Below are 21438 nucleotides of genomic sequence, written 5' to 3' on the forward strand. Positions count from 1 at the left end.
CTGGGAGGCCTGGACGGCAAGATGGCGGCGCGGGCAGCGCTGGGCTCCATGTGCCGGCGTCTCTGGCAGGTACTTGACGGGCTGGGGGTGCTAAGCCGGCTGACAGGACAGTAGCCACAAAATCTGATTGCCAGATGTCGTTCTGGCCATCTGGAATTTTCTCCGATGTTTATTCCGCATCCTGGCGTTTTGTTTGCCGGAAGGCGGCGAGGAAGGGGCTGGTTTTATTTCGCATTCTCTCATGGGATAAAACATAAGAGGGCAAAGACGGGAACAAGAAGAATCGTAGCATGTCAGAGCTGGAAAGAATATTGAACAATATATGTTCCAAACCCCTCTTTCAGATTTGCAAAATACACTGAAGCTCAGAGGATTGCCTCGGTAAAATTAGGGGCTGAACTGATACAAGATCTTAGACCCCTCTCATGGAACCAAATTGGGATACTTTTCTGATATCCGGATGTTGTGAGATTAGATGAGTCGCTGAAGTCGTAGGAATGGGTTAAGGATTCTCTGTGCCGTTCTTTAGAGACAAAGCAAAACTTAAGCAGTGATTCTCAAATTATTTGGCCTCAGTATCCCATTAACACTCTAAAACTGGTTGAGGACTCCAGAGAACTTTTGTTTTTGTGGGTTTTAGCAATGGATATTTAGCTTATTAGAAAATAAAACGAGAATCTTACAAATGCTTGTTCATTTAAAAATAAAATTAACTCATGTTAATTAACTTTTTTATGGAACGATAACTAAATTTTTCAGAGGTATAAGAGCGGCAGTGTTTTATGTTTTTGTAAATCTCCTGTTAACCTTAAAAATAAAAATTACTTTACCAGCAAAAATGAGTTTATTTAGGAATAACAGAATTGCAATTTGGGACATGCAAGCTATGGCAAAACTATAGGCAAGTCCCCAAATAAAGGAGAGGCACATTATTTTAGAAACAACGAGGACGTTAGGAGGGGCTGTTTTGAATGGAAGTCCATTGGAGAAAAGCAAGAGTTCAGGGCGAAGATGGTTTCTCCTTGGCTGAATTGCAGGGTAGTCAGTTTCTTGTAGAAGATTCAGTGTACATCTTTTTCTATTGGGGCCTGTAATTGATCATTCTTTCCTGTTGATTATTCTTCCCTTGAGGCCTGTAATTGGCAGTTCTTCTTGTAACTGATTTTAAGTAGTGTGGGTCCCCCTTTTAGCCTCCAGCTCTACTTGAGTGAGGTTTTCCTTTATTTTTACATCTCCTTTTGATTAAGATCTTTCTTTAAAAGCATTGCTGATTGGGAGTCAGGTTTCCATGTTCAGTGGTTGTGTCCCTCAGTGCCAGGAAGGACTTTTCTTCGTTGCCATGTCTTACGTCTGAGGGAAAGTACAGATTGGAAACCTACTGAGGTCACATTCAAGTAACAAGGAGGGGTGGCAGGGAGAATGCTCAGGCACTTCATCTATCAAGACATTATCAGGCTTGTAAGCATTGGAGATCATCTCCTTATTGGTTACATCGTTTTTACAAAAGTTGGACAGGCTAAGTACAAAACTTAAATAATTATACAAAACAAAAAAAGTAATGTAACAATTCCAAATTGTATGATGGTTCTAAACCAGGACCCTAACTCTGAAGGTAGCCAACTGAAATATTTATTGGCACTTACTCCAAACTTAGGGGAGGAAAGTTCCCCCTACAAAGGCAGACCTGGGGTCATGTATGCCTCCTGGAAGTCCCTGTTTAACATAGCCATGAAGACAAAATAGTGAATACTGCAAGAACACAGTGAAAATTAACTGAGTGCATTTGGGAAAATATAATGTAGTCATAAACATGAAGCTAATAGCTAATGAGTTTTCTGCAAAAATAGCAAAACTTCAAAGGTGTATGAAAACAGTATTGTTATCTCAAAAGAACTGTTTGGAACTAAATGTAATCCAATAATACAGCACGTAAGGTTGCAAATTCAGAGATCATGAATTTGGATAAGATGCCAGAGTCAGTTAATAGTCCAGATGAACAAAGAGACTTGTGAATGCTGAACCCTCTCACCCTTCAGAAAAAGCATGTGAAAGGTTAATTTGTCACAGGATCATGATGAGGCTGTTTTCAAAAGGCCATAATCAAAGGAAGAGGTTTTCCCCTTTCACAAGGGTTTGGGAAATGCAGACAAGGGCATTTTCTTTCCACAAAAGAGGTAGTAGAAGTAAATAGTGAGGAAAAGGTATACACACCTGGCCTGGACACCTTGGGAAAGCTGTCTCTTTAGATGTCATCTGCTCAGTTCTGGGAAATCTTTACTTTTAGGTCATCAGATGGTATACAGGTCCAGTCAGGGTTTGATGCTTTCTTTAGATGTGTCATGTGAACCCAGCAGTGTATCCCTTGGAGTTTGGCAGCACAGGGGTTGGTTTAGCAGTAGCTGATGAGGTCCCTTCCAGCAAGGTTAAAGAGAGTCTTTCTGGACGTATCTTTTCCAATAGATAAAATCTCCAGGTTGCATGGTGTGATGATTAAGGTCTGTCTCCCAGGAGTGCACTGGGAAGAGATTGCTTGACCAAAGCATGGTTGTTTTTAATAGAAGTAATTAGGCCTTCACAATGAAGTATATATCCTTTTATCAGTTGTGGGTCAAGGAGGCAGGTACCAGGTGCATTGGGCGTCCTATGACTAGCTCAGAGAGTGAGAGTCTAAGTCCCAAAGTGGGTGGATCTGAGATTCAGAAGGACCCAACGGCATTGCTTTTGGCCAAGGTATTGGGAGAGTCTCTACAAATTTTGCCAATTAAGTCTTAATAGTACCGTTAGTGAGTTTAACTAACCCTGAGGACTGAAAATGGTATATATACAATAAAAGTGTTGTAAAACCAGCCAAATAGCACAGACTTGTCAAAGCACCTGACTGGTCACATGGGTTCCCCAATCACTATGAAGTTCAAGAGGGGTTCCCCCGGTAGGAATAATCCTAACAGAACTTTAGCCACAGAAGAAGCAGTGGCCTGTCTATAAGGGAAAGCTTTAGGTCAGTGAGAAACATACAAACCATGACTAAAACATATTTATATCCATGAGATGGGGGAGTTGTATGAAATTCCTGCAAAGGTTTCATTACATCGTACTTTGGACAGATGGGATAAGTGAGGTAGGTACTTTTTGCAGCCTTATTAATATTTCCCCGTGAATATTGGTTGGTGATGCTGTCATTTTTTCAGTAGACCAATAGTTTAATACATGTACAGTGGTAAGTAGTGGGAATGTTAGAATTTCTGGCAAGGTCAGATTGTTATTTGGTCCAGACCACAATTCTCTTTTTATTGAGCCAATAATTACTCTCTTTCTGATACTGTTTTTCCCTCTCTGGGACCAATTGTTGGGTATCTCTGGTTAATTTTTCCAAATTATCATTTTGGGAAACATCCCTTTGGACCGTGACGGAGGTTTGGCTGTTGATTTCTTTGAAAGCAGCATTTTTGTTGGAAGTAGGAATGAGGTGGTTTCCTTTGGTGCCCAGGGAGTTGAATCTGGAATGCCTGGGAACCTTAATAACAGAGCAGCCAGCCAAAGTATGGTATCAAATAAATTTTGGATATAGGAGATGTTGTTAATTTTATCCCCATTGGAGATTAGGAAACTTCTTGACTGCTTCCTAACATTCCAAAGTTATGAACTATCCCAAAGACATACTGACTGTTGGTATAAATTTGCAGCTTTACCCTTAGCCAAAATTCAAGGATAGTTAAAGGGGATCCCAAGATTATTTCTTCAGTGGCCTTAACTAAGTGCAGTGGCAGGAATGGCTCAGAAGTTAGGGGAATATCCCCCTGCTACAGGGTCTGGTTGTTGGCTACAATACCCAACGGGTCCATCACGGTCCCCATGTTTTGGGGTGAGTACTCCCAAGGGTGTTCCTTTCCCCTCCACATACAAAGAGTAAAAAGGGAAGTTGGTAGTTAGGGTGTCTGAGGGCAGGGGGCTTTATTAAAGTCCCAAAAGCTTTGTCTTATCGATTTTTCCAAATAATAGGATTGGATTTGTCATTTTTCTTTTTTTAGTAAAGCATATAGAGATTGAGCCATAAAAGAAGTTTCAAATCCAATTTCAACAGCGGCCAGCCAGTCCAAGAAAACCTCATAATTGGCACTTCTTTTTAGGTTTGGGGAAGTTCAGGATGGTATGAGGCCTCCCTGGATCCAAATGTAGGCTTTGTTCTGAGATCAGATGCTCTAAGTATCAAACCTGAGTTTGAGCAAACTGCAGTTTTTTCTTTGGAGACTTTGTGTTCTTTTAAGGCCAAGGCCGAAAGCTTTAATAGGTAGATGGTATCTTACTGAGAAGAGATTTGAGAAGGGCAGCGGAAAAGCAAATCACCTACATACTTTAACAAAGTAGAGCCTGCAGAAAACTTTGTCATCCAAATCCGTTTTTAAGGTTGGTGAAAAGTAAGGACTCTGTGCAACTCTGAGGCTTTACTGTCCAGGTGTCTTTCCATCCTTCCCAAGTGGAAGCAAAAAGATACTGGCTATCCTTACCAACTGGAATACTAAAAAACATACTGTGTATTTCAATTACAGTGAAAATTTGCTTTCAGTGGGGATGGATGTCAGCAACATATGCAGGTTAGGAACAATAGGGTGCCAAGGGGTAGCAATGTATTGTTCAGAGGCCTTGGACAAACCTCCACCCTTGGCCGTTGAGTTTTCGCACTGGTAAAATAGGGGTATTACTTACTAGGACTAGTGCAGGGGATAATGAGGCCCTGAGCTTTGTAATCATCTGTTACAGGCTTGATGCCTTGCAGGGCTCCTTTATTTATAGGGTATTCATTAATTGTGGGGAGAGGTTTTGAGGGATCTATTTGTATCTTGATAGGAAGTGCGCTGTGGATTCTGCAGATCACTTGAAGATTTTGCCCAGAAAGAGGATTTGTCCCAATAGGAACAAACAGTGCCCCCACATGCAACTATAGTGCTATCAGACATGGAGCAAATAAAAGATGTCAGAAGGTCATTTAATCCCCCTGGTTGGCCATTTTGATTACTACTGTCAAATTCTAGAATTATTTCCCTCTTTTGGGAGAAAGAAATTCCAGCACGATATATTTATTAAAAAATCTTCGCCCAGGGACTCCTGGGTGGCTCAGATGGTTAAGCATCTGCCTTTGGCTCAGGTCATGATCTCTAGGTCCTGGGATCGAGTCCCAAGTCGGGCTCCTGGCTCTGCTTCTCCCTCTCCCCCTGCTCATGTTCTGTCTCTGTATCTCTCTGTCTCAAATGAATAAATAAAATCTTAAAAAAAAAAAAAAAGTCTTGGCCCAATAAATGAATAGGAGCAGAGGAACTATGGAGAAAAGGGTGTGTATCTCCCAAAGGACCTAGACCAAAGGGAACAGGTTCAGAGACAGGAAACTGTGAAGTTTATTAGAGACCCATTTGAACTGTTTTAAAACTGCCAAGTCAGGGACTGCTTTATAGCACTGGGGCTGAGTACCAAGAGTGTAGTTCTGGTGTCAGGAAGGACAAAGATTTTATTCCTGATCTGAACAGTGGTTTCTCTGAGCCAAGTGAGAGGGAGTTTTGGGAAGAGCCCCTGTAGTTCCGTGCAGCCCTGTCTTAGGAATGGGGACATTGGAAAGGCTGGCTGTAGAGGGCTGAAGGCACCTGGAGCACTTAAGATGGTAACAATCTTCTTTCCAGTGTTCTGGCTCTTTGCAATAATAGCAGAAACTAGGAAGTTTTTGTTTTTGTTTAGGGTTGAAAATTAAGAATTTTGGGGTGCCTGAGTGGCTCAGTCAGTTAAGTGTCCAACTCTTGATCTCCGCTCAGGTCTTGATCTTGGGGTCATGAGTTCAGGCCCTGCATTAGGCTCCATGCTGGACATGGAGCCTACTTTTAAAAAAAGAAGAAGAAGAAGATGAAAAGAAAATTAAGAATTTTAGTGGTCTTTCTTTTAGGTGACTGCCCTCGGGTACTAGCAAGCTGGCTTGCCAAATTAACTAAATCTGGAGTGGACACAGTTTCCCATTCCGTCTTGGTTTTTTTTAACTAAAAGAGTTAGCCCAGTTCAGCCCATTAAAAAACATAGTTAAATGCTACCCTGATGGATTCAACATCAAAAGGAAGACCAGAATTTTCTTTGAAAACAATCTGAAATCAATTATAATAGTCATGAACAGGTTCATCAGGCTTTTGTATGAAAGACTGAATTTTGTTTGAGTCAACAGGCTTAGGAAAAGCTTCTGTAATTGCTTGGTGGAGATTTCTAGCATATGTTCTAGCGTCTTACCAAAAGTTAGGGGTCTGTTTCTCTAAACTCCTTTCAAGGTATTCCCATCAGGCTAGCTACAGCCAGTATTTGGCCTGGCCCTCACCAACATGCATGTGGACTAATTGCTAAAAAATCTGAGAAACCAGGTTGGTAAGTTTGAATAACTGTATGAAATGCTTCCACAAACCTATGGGGGTTTTCAGTCACTGTAAGAAACTTTAACTATGGCTCTCAATTCAGCATCATTCCAGGGAACATAAGAACTTTGGGGGTTATTTGGATCCTCAGAAGATTTAACTTTAGGGGTGCCTGGGTGGCTCAGTCGGTTAAGTGTCTGACTCTTGATTTCAGCTTGGGTCGTGCTCTTGGGGTTATGAGATCGAGCCCTGTGTCAGGCTCCATGCTCAGTGGGGAGTCTGCTTGGGATTCTCGCTCCCTCTGCCCCTCCCCCCTCTTGGGCACACACATGTTCTCTCTCTCAAAAAAAATTTTTTTTAAATCTTAAAAAGAGGGGCACCTGGGTGGCTCAGTTGTTGGGCATCTGCCTTCGGCTCAGGTCATGATCCCAGGGTCCTGGGATCGAGCCCCGCATCGGGCTCCCTGCTCCGCGGGAAGCCTGCTTCTCCCTCTGCCACTCCCCCTGCTTGTGTTCCCTCTCTCGCTATCTCTCTCTCTCTGTCAAATAAATAAATCTTAAAAAAAAAAAATCTTCAAAAGATTTAACTGTAAAGGGGCAGGTTTTGATAGGTTCAGTAGAGCGGGGAGCAGGGTGAGGTTTGGATGCAAAGGGAAGTTGGGCAAGAGAATTAGAATAGGGAGGTTGAGGGTGTAGAGGAGGTGGAGGCGCCAGAGGGTGATGGCACCACAGCTGGGGCCTGCGCATAAAGTGGCTGCCACCCTCCTGGGAATCGGGGCAGGGGGGGTGTCCCTCAGACTTTAGGAGCCTTTTTGTCTTTGCCTCAGTTAGTCTAGAAATTGTATTTTGCAGAGAGGCAATTTTAGATTCCTTGATAATGTTTGGAAGCTTTAAGATACCAGTCAAAATAGGCATCCCATTCAGTTTCGACGGTTTTAGAGACATGGCTGCCTGGTTTAGTTTTGAGGAAATCAAAAGTTCCCTGTAATGACCATTGAGGTTCTGAATTACTTTTGATTAAGTCAGTAACTAAAGTTGGACATGGGCATGAGGAAGAACCACAGCTTTTAAACATAAAACCACCAGTATTCCAGAAGGGGAGCTGCCCTCAAAGCATTTGAATGACCAGGATCCTGATTCTTAGAGGTTTTTCTCTAGAGTAAAAAAAGAAAAATTCCTAAACAGCACAGTTTCAACAGGAACATCCTGATTCCAAAGGAATCAGACCAAAGGCCAGCACAGAACCAGTAGGAATAGCCCAGCTCTGGAAAGAAGGTAGACCAAAACTAACACACTTCCAAGCAGGCACAGTTCCAACAGGAACCGTTTGGTTCCAAAAAGGAGTCAGACCAAAGGTCAGACAAGTACTCTCTGAAAGGCAAAGCCTTAAAACAGATCCTGGTATGCTCAAAACACTAAGAGAGTAGAGCTCGAGGTCCAGGAGAAACTTGGTCCCCAACTCCAACGTTGGTAAGAAAGCAGTGAGCTTCATTGGCTCTCTGGGCCCTGGCACTGTTCGCTCACCAGCCTCGAAGTTGTTGATCATTTCTGGATCCCACTTCTGATCACCAAATAATGTTAACCTTAAAAATGAAAGTTATCTCACCAGTAAAAATTGGTTTATTTGGGAATGACAGAGAGTTGCAGTTTGGGACATGCAAGCTATTGCAAAACCATAGGCAAGTCCTATAAACAAAGAAGAGAAACATTATTTTATGGAGAAAAAGGAAGAAGTTGGGAGGGGTTTTGAATGAAAGTCCAGTGGAGAAAAGCAGGAGTTCAGAGTGATGGTTTTCATTGGCTGAGTTGCAAGAGGTAATCAGTTTCTTGTAGAAGATTCAGTGAACATCTTTTCCTGTTGGGGGCACCTGGGTGGCACAATCGGTTAAGTATCCAACTCTTGGTTTCTGCTCAGGTCAGGATCTCAGGGTCACAAGATCAAGCCCTATGTCAGGCTCCACACTCGGTGCAGTCTGCTTGAGATTCTCTCTCCCTCTCCTTCTGCCTCCCCCATAAATAAATAAATAAAATCTTTTTTAAAAAAAATTTTATTTATTTATTTAATTGACAGAGAATGAGAGAGAGACAGCAAGAGAGGGAACAAGCAGGAGGAGTGGGAGAGGGAGAAGCAGGCTTCCCGATGAGCAGGGAGCCCTATGCGGGGCTCGATCCCAGGACCCCGGGATCATGACCTGAGCCGAAGGCAGATGCTTAACGACTGAGCCACCCAGGCGCCCCTAAAAAAAACTTCTTAAGGTTGATTTGTGGTTATCACAGCACTTCAGGCTCCAACTTTTCTTTTTTTTTTTTGAAGGATTTTATTTATTTATTTGTCAGAGAGAGGGAGCGGCAGGCAGAGGGAGAAGCAGGCTCCTCACTGAGCCGGGAGCCCGATATGGGGCTTGATCCCAGGACCCTGGCGTCATGACCTGAGCCAAAGGTAGACAGACACTTAACCGACTGAGCCACCCAGGTGTCCCTAGGCTCCAACTTTTAAAAGCAGAGGTTTATACTGGGAGAATATGACTGGCAGAGTGTCCTATTGCTTAGATCTGTTGCCTTTTTTTTCTTTTTTTTTTAAGAGCGGGAAAGCTGAAATCAAGAGTCAGATATTTAACTGCCTGAGCCACCCAGGTTCCCAGACCTGTGGTCCTTTTGCACACTGGGTTGTGGGATCGCTGGTGCACATGCAGGGAGGGAGGCAGAGAAAATGTGATTGTGTGTGGGGAAATGGCACTCACCTCCTACTACTTTGTATTGTGCCTAATATCCTATCTTTTTGTTTTTCTCCCTTCATCCAAGGGAGAATATGAAAGTTTTGGTTTGCATCCATCCTTGGGTACAGAGTTCGGACAGGACAATAAGCTAAGAATAAATAGGTTAGGTGACCCTCAGTTGTTTTAAGTTTTACTTGTACTAAAGTGTTATTTTCATCTTCTAAGTATTTTTGAGGATCTTACTATACTTTCTCAGGTTACTTTTTTTTTTTTTTTAAAGATTTATTTATTGGGGCATCTAGGTGGTTCAGTTGGTAAGGCGTCTGCCTTCAGCTCAGGACATGATCTCAGGGTCCTGGGATGGAGTCCCACATTAGGCTCTTCACTCAGCGGGGAGTCTGCTTCTCCCTACCCCTCTGTGATCTGTCTCACTTCCTCACTTTCAAATAAATAAAATCTTGGGGCGCCTGGGTGGCTCAGTCTTTAAGCGTCTGCCTTTGCCTCAGGTCATGATCCCAGGGTCCTGAGATTGAGCCCTGTATGGGGCTTCCTGCTCAGCAGGAGGCCTGCTTTTCCCTTTCCCACTCCCCCTGCTTGTGTTCCCTCTCTCGCTCTCTCTCTTTGTGTCAAATAAATAAATAAAATCTTTTAAAAAATAAAAATTTTATTTACTTATTTTAGAGAAAGGTCGAGCGAGGGTGGGGTGGAAGGGGACGGGGAGAGGGAGAGAAAGTTTTAAGCTGACTCCCTGCTGAATACAGAGCCCCACACAGGGCTGGGATCTCATAACCCTGAGATCAGGACCCTGAGATCACTACCTGAGCCAAAACCAAGAGTCAGATGCTTCACTGACTGCACCACCCAGGCACCCCTCTCAGGTTACATTTTTAAATCTCAGGAAAGCTCAAGGGGAAAACAGAGGCAAATTACATTATTATATGTAGTACCATAGGTTCTCCCAGCTAGAAGTTTTGTCCACCAGGGGGAGCTGACAATAAAGGATTTGGAAAGGCTGGATTGTTGGGAATATGAGGTACAGCAGTGGTGTAAGATGGATGTCCATCTCACTGTATTTCAGTTTATTTATAAATCTCCCAGCCAAGCCAAGAAACATACAGTAGAAAAGATGTATGAAAGCTTCACAAAAAGGGTACTTTAGAATTCTTACTTCAGCTCTTATAAATAAATTAAAAAGAGACTCTACTGCTCAGAAATAGGCAAGATAAGTATTATATTGAAGTACATTTAATCTATAAAAAAATAATGGGAAAATGAAGTCACTTTTTCCTTGATGTCCACATATTTAAATCATAGATGGTCTTTCAGTGTGAGAATTGCTTGTGTGCATCTGTGTAAATTGCTTTTTAAAAAAGTTCTTACTCCGAAGCTTTAAGAGATACAGATTCTCTAGTATTTTGAGAATCTGTTTTGATTATCAACTCTATCATTGTCCTCTTATTTTTAAATGAAATCTAATCTGGCATTTTAGTTACCCTAGTATCTTCATCTGAAATAATGGATAGCCCTTACTTTAAAGCATTGTACATCTTTTGATTTTTTTTTTTTTAGTGGAAACTGTGAATGTTTGAGGACTGACTTTAATTCTAACACATGCTCCCCCCCCCTTTTAGGGTTCAAGGAATTTTTCTATAAACAGTTCTAGGAGCAGTACAGCCAGAAATGGTGGCTTTCTCCTGTAAGTATGTAATTGGATGTGCTAAATTTAATAAGGAAATGGGCTTTTGTGCTGTTTCACTTAGGTTTTTCTTTGTTTCCACACACAGCAGTACCAGTATGAAATGGGTACAGTTTTCAAACCTACACGTTGATATTCCCAAGGATTTGACCAAGCCTACGGTATGTACTCCCTATTTCTTGGTAAGGCGCTGTATTAGCAATAAATTTTTCTCATTATTTCATTTGAGGCTGTTTCCCAAACACTTAATGAATAAGAATATTTTGTTCTGGAATACTGACAGATACACGGTGTGCCTGAGTGAAGGACTCTAATGTCCCTGTGGGCTCATACTATCTTTCAGAGAGTCAAGGAATCAGTTGTTTACACCAAATAACTAATTACTATAGGAATAAGCAGACTTGTGCTTTAGCTCAGCACAATGTGAAGAGTTGTCATAATTAATGATGCAGAATACTTGATCATATGTTACAGAAAATGCTTTTCTTGGAGGCATCAAGTCTTTGTTTCCGTTTTAAGGCATTGAGCCTGGGCCTGGACAATCCTTTATTGTTCACAGTGAGGAAGAGCATTACCACAAGCAAAGAAAATCTAAAAGTAGCTGTGTAACCTTGTTTCCCTTAAGTAAAAACCATGATTTATCAACCCAGTTTTTGTGTAAATTGTGGTTTAAACAATCCTTAAAAATTTTGAATCTTTTCAGTTCCACCCCTCAAAAATAATCCGTTTTAACCATTTGGTATGACTCCTTCTAGACATTTGTCTGTGTGTAATCATCTTATCTATGCACGTGCTCACCAAAATGGAATTGTGTTATACGTAATGTACGGCTCTATTGATTTTTTTCGCTGAGTGGATATTGGATATGTTTCCATGACAGAACATATGAACCCTGGGTCTCCACGTCAGGTGTTTGCATGGGCAGGCCTCTAAGGAAAGGGGGTGGGGTGGGCACAGTTGGCAGGCTGTGCCCTTTATAAGCGAGACAGCTACCACTTACTCCAGCCCCATGTTGCTGTGTGGGAAGTTAGACCTAGTGATGTCACGTGGTCTTAAATTTTCCAAGCTAACCTGAAATCCAAACTTTTATTCAAAATCTCTTGCTTTTACCTATCACGACAGATTCAGACTATCTTTAAAGCCCTGTAGGGACCAATCAAAACACATCTTGGAGCTCTGTTCCCTTTCCCTTGTCCCCCAAGTTATGATTTAGAATATCAGTGTATTCTCTTTTTCCAGCAACCCTATTTGGGGTAATTGAGAGTAACTGTCTAGCTAGCTTCCCGGTTAATAAGTAGATCTCCTTTCAGGAGTGAAATAATTTAACCCTGAATCATTGGATTAGTAAGATAAATTACTGGTCTAATGGATGAATGAAGGTGAATGTAATTCATCTCTTGGAAGAAAGAAACGTCAGACCCATTATTCCTAAGATAATTAAGTATTAGAGTGGAAGAGGGAGAAGTTAAATGTACAGTCAGTGCCATAACATTTTAATTAGAAATGAGTAATTTTTCTATTAGGGCAAGCAAAACATACACGAATAAAACCAATAAGGGATGCCTGGGTGGCTCAATTGGTTAAGCGTCTGCCTTCGGCTCAGGTCGTGATCCCAGGATCTTGGGATCGAGTCCCGCATCGGGCTCCCTGCTCAGCGGAGAGCCTGCCTTTCCCTCTGCTTGCCGCTCCCCCTGCTTTGTGCACTCTCTGTCTCTCTCTGACAAATAAATAAATAAAATCTAAAAAAAGAAAAAATAAATAAAAATATGAATTAGTGATAGCTTGCCTTTGTAAAACAACGTTTTATAATTTATAAGCACGTTATCTGTGTTTGCTTATTAGTTCCCTACAGAAATGCTGTGAGTGATGTTGTGATCTCTGGCATAGGTATGATCCTATTTTATATATGAGCAGTGCAGTGAAATTATGGGACTTGCCTGTTATCATTCAGCTGGAAGAGGCAGTTTAATTCCCAGTCCAAGTCTTCTGACCTTCTGACCAGGTTACTTTGTTAATAGACCCCCCCCCGCCGCCCAAATCCTTTCCCATTGTATATTTGGGGCTTAATAACTATGAAGTTAGAAGGCTCCATTAGTGACTTTGTAGGTTGCTTGAAAGTCCTTTTGATTTAAACTATATTTTAACAGATTGTAAGAGTCATTGTGGAGATCTGAATGTGATAGTAGCTAGGTAATTAAGCTAATAGTATTAAGATGTTACTCAGCATTTTTCTCCCCATTTATTAGTAAACTCTGAAATTGTTCAATTGAGGATAATACATGAAATTTTCCAATTGTAAATATTAGAGGAACCGTAACTGAAACTTTTCTTTTTGATTTTAAAATTGTAGATAACCATTTCTGATGAACCAGATACATTATATAAGCGCCTGTCAGTTTTAGTAAAAGGCCATGATAAGGCTGTATTGGACAGTTATGAATATTTTGCCGTGCTTGCTGCAAAGGAACTTGGTATCTCTATTAAAGTGTAAGTATGGGGCGCCTGGGTGGCTCAGTTGGTTAAGCGTCTGCCTTCGGCTCTGTTCATGATCCCAGGGTCCTGGGATCGAGCCCCACATCGGGCTCCCTGCTTAGTGGAGAATCTGCTTCTTGCTCTACCCCTCTCCCCTGTTCGTGATCTCTCTCTCACTCTCAAATAAATAAAATCTTTTAAAAAATAAATAAATAGGGTGCCTGGGTGGCTCAGTTGGTTGGACTGCCTTCGGCTCAGGTCATGATCCTGGAGTCCCTGGATCGAGTCCCACATCGGGCTCCCTGCTCAGCGGAGAGTCTGCTTCTCCCTCTGACCCTAACCCCTCTCATGTGCTCTCTCTCATTCTCTCTCTCTCAAATAAATAAATAAAAAATTTTTAAAAATAAATAAATAAATAAATAAAGTATAAGTATGATCTTTCCTAATCTGACCTGTTAGCTGCTATGACGTGATCAACCAGGAGAATGGTGCTGATCCCAGCTAGGTCTGAACCCTTAAAATAGCATAGAAACTCATGGTGGGTAGAGTTTAGGCTTGTCACATTATCCTAATAAGGATTCCTATTAGAATTTTTAAATACTAGACTGAGTGAACAAGGAAAATAAAGGAAATCCTTTCTTAAGCAATTGCACAGACATAAGGAGACCCACGAAGCCCTCATGTCTGGACTCTCCATGGGGCGGGGAGGTGAATTAGGTGAATAAGCAATCCTTTTAGACTCTGACGATCTTTGTCTAATATAGCTATTGTTTCACAACTGCCTTCAGAAATATCACTCACCCAGTCATTTCCTACAGGATCAAGGCAAGCTTCATATGGCCTTGAAATCACTGCTGGGTCAAGTATAGCTATAGTAGTCTCCCCCTTATCCGTGGAGAATACGCAAGACCCCCAGCAAATGCCTGGAACTGTGAATGGTACTCAGTCCTACATGTCCTTTTTTCTCCTATACCTATATGCCTATGATGAAGTGATTTATAAATTAGGCACAGTAAGAAATTAACAATAACTAGCCATGGAATAGAACAGTCGCAACAATATACTGCGATAAAAGTTATGTGAATGTGCTCTCTTGTCTCTCTCCCTCTCTCAAAATACCTTCTTGTGCTGTACTCACCCCTGGGATGATGTGAAATGATAAAATGCCCAGGTGGTGAGATTAAGTGAGGTGAATGCTGTAGGCACTGCGATGTCACGTTAGGCATCTATTAACCTTCTGACTCACTCCAAGTTATCGTCTGCTTCTGGACCGCGGTTGGCCATGGGCAACTGAAACCACTGAAAGCAAAACCATGGATAAGGGTGGGGGACTGCTGCACCTCTTTTGTCTTGTCACCCGCTCCTTCTGATGCCGAACAAGGCCCATTTAGGGCTTTGTCAGGCTTGCTTACAAGAAAACAGAAGGAACCCCACACCTTTCCCATAACAGACTTTTTAGTTTTGTGGTTATTGATTAATGTGCAGATTTCCCTAAAACAACACACACAGCAACACACTGGTTCGACGCCTCACAATTCATACAATTGGTCAAAACTGGACTTCGGTGTGGAGGGTGGGAGGTAAAAGCCGGAGGCGTACTCGCGTGCCCTTGCATGCCATGGCTCGGTTTGGATCTGTGGGATATTTGTTCCATTGCTGTCTGCTGTGTTTATTTTGGCCCGAGCTTTAGGACAGCGGTTGTTACACCTGACAGCCTGGACAGCTGGGAGTCTGTAAACGGTAGCTAATGCCTATAATTGAGTATGAGCCTCACCTACAGAACTGTGGAATCATGCTTTTCTATCAGTGACTCGGGTTTTAACATCACTTAGCTTAAGTATGTTGTTTTGCCCATTGATTTTTCAGACATGAACCTCCAAGGAAAATAGAGCGATTTACTCTTCTCAAATCGGTGCATATTTTCAAGAAGCACAGAGTTCAGTATGAAATGAGAACACTTTACAGATGTTTAGAGGTGAGTTTATTTCAGACATTCAAGCATTTTTGAAATGCCCAGAAGTTCACACTAGCACGCTGCAACTGTCCTTTAAGGTTGACTGGATGGACTTCCTATCAGTCAGCCTGTGACTGATAGCTGTAGAGAAGGTAAATGATAGAAAATCAGACTAAAAGCCATCCTTTAGAGTAGTTCATACTTTAACTCAACAATACAGATTATGCTAATTTTCATACAATATAAAGCCTTGGAAGAATTTGGCTTATATTTCATAAATTCTAGTTAAGTTTTTACATAGTTCTAGTGATTCTTTGCACACACTAATGGGTTTTCCATGTCCACAATGGGAAACATTAAGGTTTTTCATTCATCAGTTATTCATTTGTGCATCCAGTAGGGTCAGCGTAGTCTTGTGGTTAAGGAGAGCAAGGGTTCTGGAGTCAGACAGGTCCAAGTACTGGCATGTACCAGCTGTGTGATCTGCACCTCAGTTCCTTCATCTGTGGAATGAGAGTAATAATGGTACGCATCTCGTAAGGTTAGTGTGAGGATTAAATGAGATATTTATTGAAAGCACTTAGAATGCTCCCATTACATAGTGAATGATTAGTAAATGTTGTATCGCTTTAATATCACATTTGCCAGCTGGGTTCCATAGAGCCCTGGTTTTAAGGTGTTCTGGGCTGTGCTCCCCCCTTCCGCCAACCAGAAGATCTATACTTTTTTCCTTTTATTTATTTATTTATTTATTATTTTATCTATCCGAGAGAGTGTATGCATGAGCGGGGTGGGGGTGGAATTGCAGAGGGACAAGCAGACTCCCCCTCTGAGCAGGGATCCTGATGGGGGCCTCGATTCCAGGACCCCGGGTCATGACCTGAGCCAAGAGCAGATTCTTAACCAACTGAGCCACCCAGGCATCCCAATACTTTTTTCCTTTTAAACTGGAATTATGGGGGCACCTGGGTGGCTCAGTCAGTTAAGCGTCTGACTCTTGATTTCAGCTCAGGTCATGGTCTCAGGGTCATGAGATCAAGCCCGAATTGGGCTGTGCACTGGGTGTGGAGCCTGCTTGGGATTCTGTCTTTCCCTCTCCTTCTGCCCCTTCCACCCCCACCTGGCGCTCACGATTTCTCTCTCTCTTAAAAAAAAAAAAAAAAAGTTGGAATTCTCTGTAAGATTTCATAGAGAAAGAAAAGCTATACTGGGGCGCCTGGGTGGCTCAGTCGTTAAGCATCTGCCTTCGGCTCAGGTCATGGTTCCAGGGTCCTGGGATCAAGCCCTGCATCGGGCTCCCTGCTCGGCGGGAAGCCTGCTTCTCCCTCTCCCACTCCCCCTCTTGTGTTCCTTCTCTCGCTGTGTCTCTCTCTGTCAAATAAATAAATAAAAATTAAAAAAAAAAAAGCTATACTGCTTTTACTAAAAAAAGAAACTTAAAATTTCTGCTTTAACAGCATATCATGAACCAATTTCATGTTTGAAATTTTAGTTAGAACATCTAACTGGAAGTACAGCAGATGTCTACTTGGAATATATTCAGCGTAACTTACCTGAAGGAGTTGCCATGGAAGTGACAAAGGTATGACTTGAATTTCTAGCTCCGATGGAGAGAGATGTGTATTGTTGTTTTGCTACTTTGCAGCCCTGTCCCGGCCCACTGAGTGGAGGGTAGGGCCTGGGCGGACTAGAGGCAGAGTTGCCACAGTGGCTGGGGTCTCTGCCTCCCGTACAGGCACTGCAGCCCAGCAGATCCTGCCAGTGCAGCCCACATCCTCCCCAAGCTGCCCCTGAGTCTCCCTCCCTCTTAGTAGTTGAAGACATGGGGTCCGCATTCATGGGCAGTCCCTGGAAATCACTGAGTGAACTATGTGAGAGTGTTTTATATACCATCCAGGTTCCTCCTCCTTATTTTAGAGCCCTACACAAAGATGCGGGGGGAGGGGTGAAAGGAAAAAAGAAGACGAGAGGATTTAAGGGAACAAAACGAGTAAATCCAATTTGTGGCTCAAGAGTTCAATTAAGTCGGGGCGCCTGGGTGGCTCAGTTGGTTAAGCGACTGCCTTCGGCTCAGGTCATGATCCTGGAGTCCCTGGATCGAGTCCCGCATCGGGCTCCCTGCTCGGCGGGGAGTCTGCTTCTCCCTCTGACCCTCCCCCTTTTCATGTGCTTGCTCTCTCTCATTCTCTCTCTCTCAAATAAATAAATAAAATATTTATAAAAAAAAAAAAAAAAAGAGTTCAATTAAGTCTACATTATGTTATAGTTTTATTTTTCTCTTTTTAGACCAAATTAGAACAGTTACCAGGACACATCAAGGAGCCAATCTGGGAAACGGTACCAGAAGAAAAAGAAGGCAAGTCCTAAAGTCTCAGCGAGTCCACTGGTGCTGGCATTTGACCCGAGAGGGGGTCAGACACATATGTTGAGATAGAGAGGCTTCCAGTCCACCTGACCACTCCGTTGAGCCCACATGAGCCCACATGCCCTGAGCAGCTCAGAGCAAGGGGCAGAACTTTAATGACACACTGGACTAGAGTGAAAAACCACTTGACCTATTCTTCTGTACACATCATCATTTCAGTTCTGATTTTAACAAATGTGAGCAAACCACTCTGACTACTGTGCGCCAAGAGAATCGAGTTTATATCTTGTTCCTCTCTTACTGTTCAATGATGAGTTCGCACTGATTTTAATTTGTATCATTTCATCTGAAAGTGAATCTTTTGAAATATTCCTTATGTACAATTTCCCTTTTGAGCCCCCTAGAAGGAACCTTCAGTTGATTTGGTTAATTTAACACCGAACAGTTAAAGTTCTTCATATTTACCTCGGTGCAAGCTGGCAAATGCTAGTTTGGGGATGGTATCCTCCAAATTTTACCTCATTTAAGCGTGACATTCTTGAACATGAATATACTGTGCAGCATCTCACGCACATTTGTGGCATGCACTGAACAACTCTCGTTGCCCAAACCCTTACCAGACTGCGTAGAAGGATCACTGTTAAGGATTTTGAGCTCTCGAGAAATTACTGTATCACTTTTTTCATCCTGTGATTCACTCAGCAGGCTTTTATTTTGTTAGCTCTGTAACCAGCACTGTAGAAAATAGCGAACATTGAATGGAAATAATGGCTTTTGAAAACTGAGCAGGGCACAGATGTTTTTCCTTATTAAACCCCACGGTGATAAGGCCTCTTTCTTTTTGTAAATGGCATTCTTTCTGTTTGGAGAGGTCTACTTTTCCATGAAATTAAATCGGAGTTAAAGGCCTGAAAAAGGCAAGACTACAATGTGCTGAAACTGCGGGTGTATCAGCCCCAAGGGAGTGATTCGTTTCCTATTTACAGCACAATTGGGTCCATGTCTTTTTGCAGTTTCCTTCACGTCTTTGGGGTCGTTATGACTTCTCAGTTTTTCCCCCCTTAAACCGGCGTCCCGGTTCTCTTTTCCCCGATCTACTATCAGGTATCAACGTTTTGAATGCATGCTGCTTCTGTATCAGACTTACAGTACTGTCATTAACATGAAAAGAGTTACAGCCTCATGCCCCGTGACCTCATTCAGTTCCCAGCTCAGTTGTTGACGGTAAGCTTCGGGATTAAGAACTAGTCGATAAAACAAGAGCGATATAACGGAACTGTATCTAGCAAAGCAGCAATCTGTGACCCATTTTTACTTTAAAAGAAATAATTTCTTAAATATAGATCACTTAAATCTTTGTTTTATAAACAATATTAATCACTGTATCATAAGATGATTTATGCAAACTCACCTCCAGTGACTCTCTGTGAGCTCCTTTCAAGGTGTGCATCCACTTCGAGCTGTTTTCAGACTAAATCAGTCTATAAACCAGATTACTTAGCTTAGCACTTCAAAATACATATTAAAATCTTGTTTTAAGGTGAATGTACAAATAAACTACATACCTAACAAAAACTAGCGGTATTTTTTTGACAAAAGTATTTGGCATATTGAGGCCTACTTCCTGATATAAACAAGATCATTTCTTCGTCCTGACAGGACCTTTTTTTATTGGGTCTCCTGAGAAAAATGCCTATTCTGAAAATCAGAATTAATACCCAAGTAGCGTGTTTTGTCTGTGTGGGGAAGGGAGGTCATGAGAGAAAATTACCTGATGGAATGAACCACAAGGCAGGTAGGAAGTGAGTTTATTTTTTGTTACTGAGGTGTAACCCTGGGTTCATTGTTGCTTTCTCTGATCTGAAATGTATTTTCTTTTTATATTAAATAAAATAATGTTATCGTCTGTTTAAAGTTATTGTGACTTCCACAGATTAGACTCACTCAGGGCCTGGTTTTGATGCTTTCAAAGCAAATCACTGACAGGTTCTTTTGGCCATTTTTACATGCCACAGTAAATACATACAGCAATTATTTTCAGCCAGTAGTCTAATTTCCTAACATTTCTGCTTGTTAAAGCTACCATTGCTCCTTTCCTACATTGTATTATTTAGTTTTACCACAACCCGAATGAGTAGCAGAGTAGAGAAAACAGACTTTGGAGTCAGGCCTGAGTCAGGTAAGAGTTCAACCCCCTAACTGCTTTAAACTTGGGTGGGATACTTAACCCTGGCAGAGCCTCAGTTTCCTCATTAGTAAAATGTAGGAAACTACCTACTTATTAAGGTTAGGAGTGTTAAATTAGATCGCTTAGAAGCGCCTCACATCACACCAGGCGGATAATAGACCTCCACTATATAAGAGCTGTTACTGGCTGGCTGTACACAGCCGGTGAGGCGCCAGGTGTTTGCGCGCTGTAGGTACTGTTTAAAAACTAGCTGGAAAGGATCTCAGTATCTCCAAGGCGAGGACAACACTTAGAGTGGCTGCAGAGTCTTATTTACTTGCTCAAGTTGATGCGAAGTTTAATTTAGATGAGAAAACACATAACATGCTTATTATAATCACCACCACCCATTATGCCAAGCATTTTACATAGTCATTACAGACGCTATCTTACTTAATCTTTCTAACAACCCAATAAAGTGGTTACAATTATTACCTCCATTTTTTTTTTCTTTTAAGATTTTATTTATTTGACAGAGACCCAGCGAGAGAGGGAACACAGCAGGGGGAGTGGGAGAGGGAGAAGCAGGCTTCCCACCAAGCAGGAGCCCGATGTCGGGCTCAATCCCAGGACCCTGGGATCATGACCCGAGCTGAAGGCAGACGCTTAACGACTGAGCCACCCAGGCGCCCCTATTACCTCCATTTTGCAGGAGAGAAAACCAAGTTATGACTAGTCCACTCAATCACCCTTCCAGTTCACAGATGAAGCTGAGACCAAAAGTGCAACTGACTGGTGTGAGTTCCAGTTAAAGACAGGGACAGCCTAGAAAGGCTAGGAAGTACTCAGATGTCCACATATTAAATGCAGAATATTCAAACCTAAAATCCAAATTCATTTCCCCTTGTACATGAGCAAAACCTACTCATTTCCCTAAGGCTTAGAAGTAAAGAGATTGGGGGCACCTGGGTGGCTCAGCCAGTTAAACATCCGACTCTTGATCTCAGCTCAGGTCTTGATCTCAGGGTCGTCAGTTCAAGCCCTACATTGGGTTCCACACTGAGTGTGGAGCTGACTTAAAAAAAAAAAAAAGGTTGACTAGGGGGAAAATATCTAAAAAATAAAAGGTGTAAATCTGTATGAATAAAGGCAAGAAGCATAATATACAGTGCAAACCCTGTGGTCTCAGGGCTGACACTGGTCCTAAGTGTCCGAGGGTGCAACAGGAGAGTTGAGGCTTCAGCAAGGGAGTCCCACTGGGTCACAAGAACAATTGGCGTGGAGATGATTTACAGTAGGCCTTCAGGCCAGGCCTGTCCAGGGCTCGGCGGACTCTGGCTTGTAGCTCTCAAACATTACTCCTGGAACCAGGCTTACGGCTGACCGCCTGCAATCCCCAGGGTTCTCTGCAAATCCCTGCTCAATTCCTAACCCTGCCCTCCTTAAATCGTTGCTATTGTTACTCACTTCCAGCTATCATTTCTCTGTATGGCTCCTAATCCTCTTTAAAATGGTATATTTATACCTCAACAGCTCAGCAGTATTTAAGGGCAGGTCATGGACGACTGACCCAAACGAAAGAAGCCAATTGAATTTTAGATTCCTTGACCAGAGGCTAAATCAAGTTAATTTCATTCATAGTTTTTTGGTTTTTTTTAAGATTTTATTTATTTGTTTGAGAAAGAGAGCAC

At 42.2% G+C, this 21438-nt stretch overlaps 1 protein-coding gene across 1 annotated transcript; it reads left to right on the forward strand.

The window, feature by feature from the left end:
- The first annotated feature begins 12 nt into the window (after positions 1–12).
- Positions 13–19482, forward strand: MRPS10 (mitochondrial ribosomal protein S10). The gene is made up of 7 exons (XM_021692006.1): positions 13–69; positions 10725–10789; positions 10878–10950; positions 13140–13276; positions 15128–15236; positions 16708–16797; positions 17502–19482. The coding sequence occupies exons 1-7, from the start codon at positions 22–24 to the stop codon at positions 17580–17582; spliced, it is 603 nt and encodes a 200-aa protein (XP_021547681.1). The 5' UTR covers positions 13–21; the 3' UTR covers positions 17583–19482.
- Positions 19483–21438: the final 1956 nt, after the last annotated feature.

This window comes from Neomonachus schauinslandi, chromosome 8 (assembly GCF_002201575.2).
Source record: "Neomonachus schauinslandi chromosome 8, ASM220157v2, whole genome shotgun sequence".
NCBI lineage: Eukaryota > Metazoa > Chordata > Mammalia > Carnivora > Phocidae > Neomonachus > Neomonachus schauinslandi.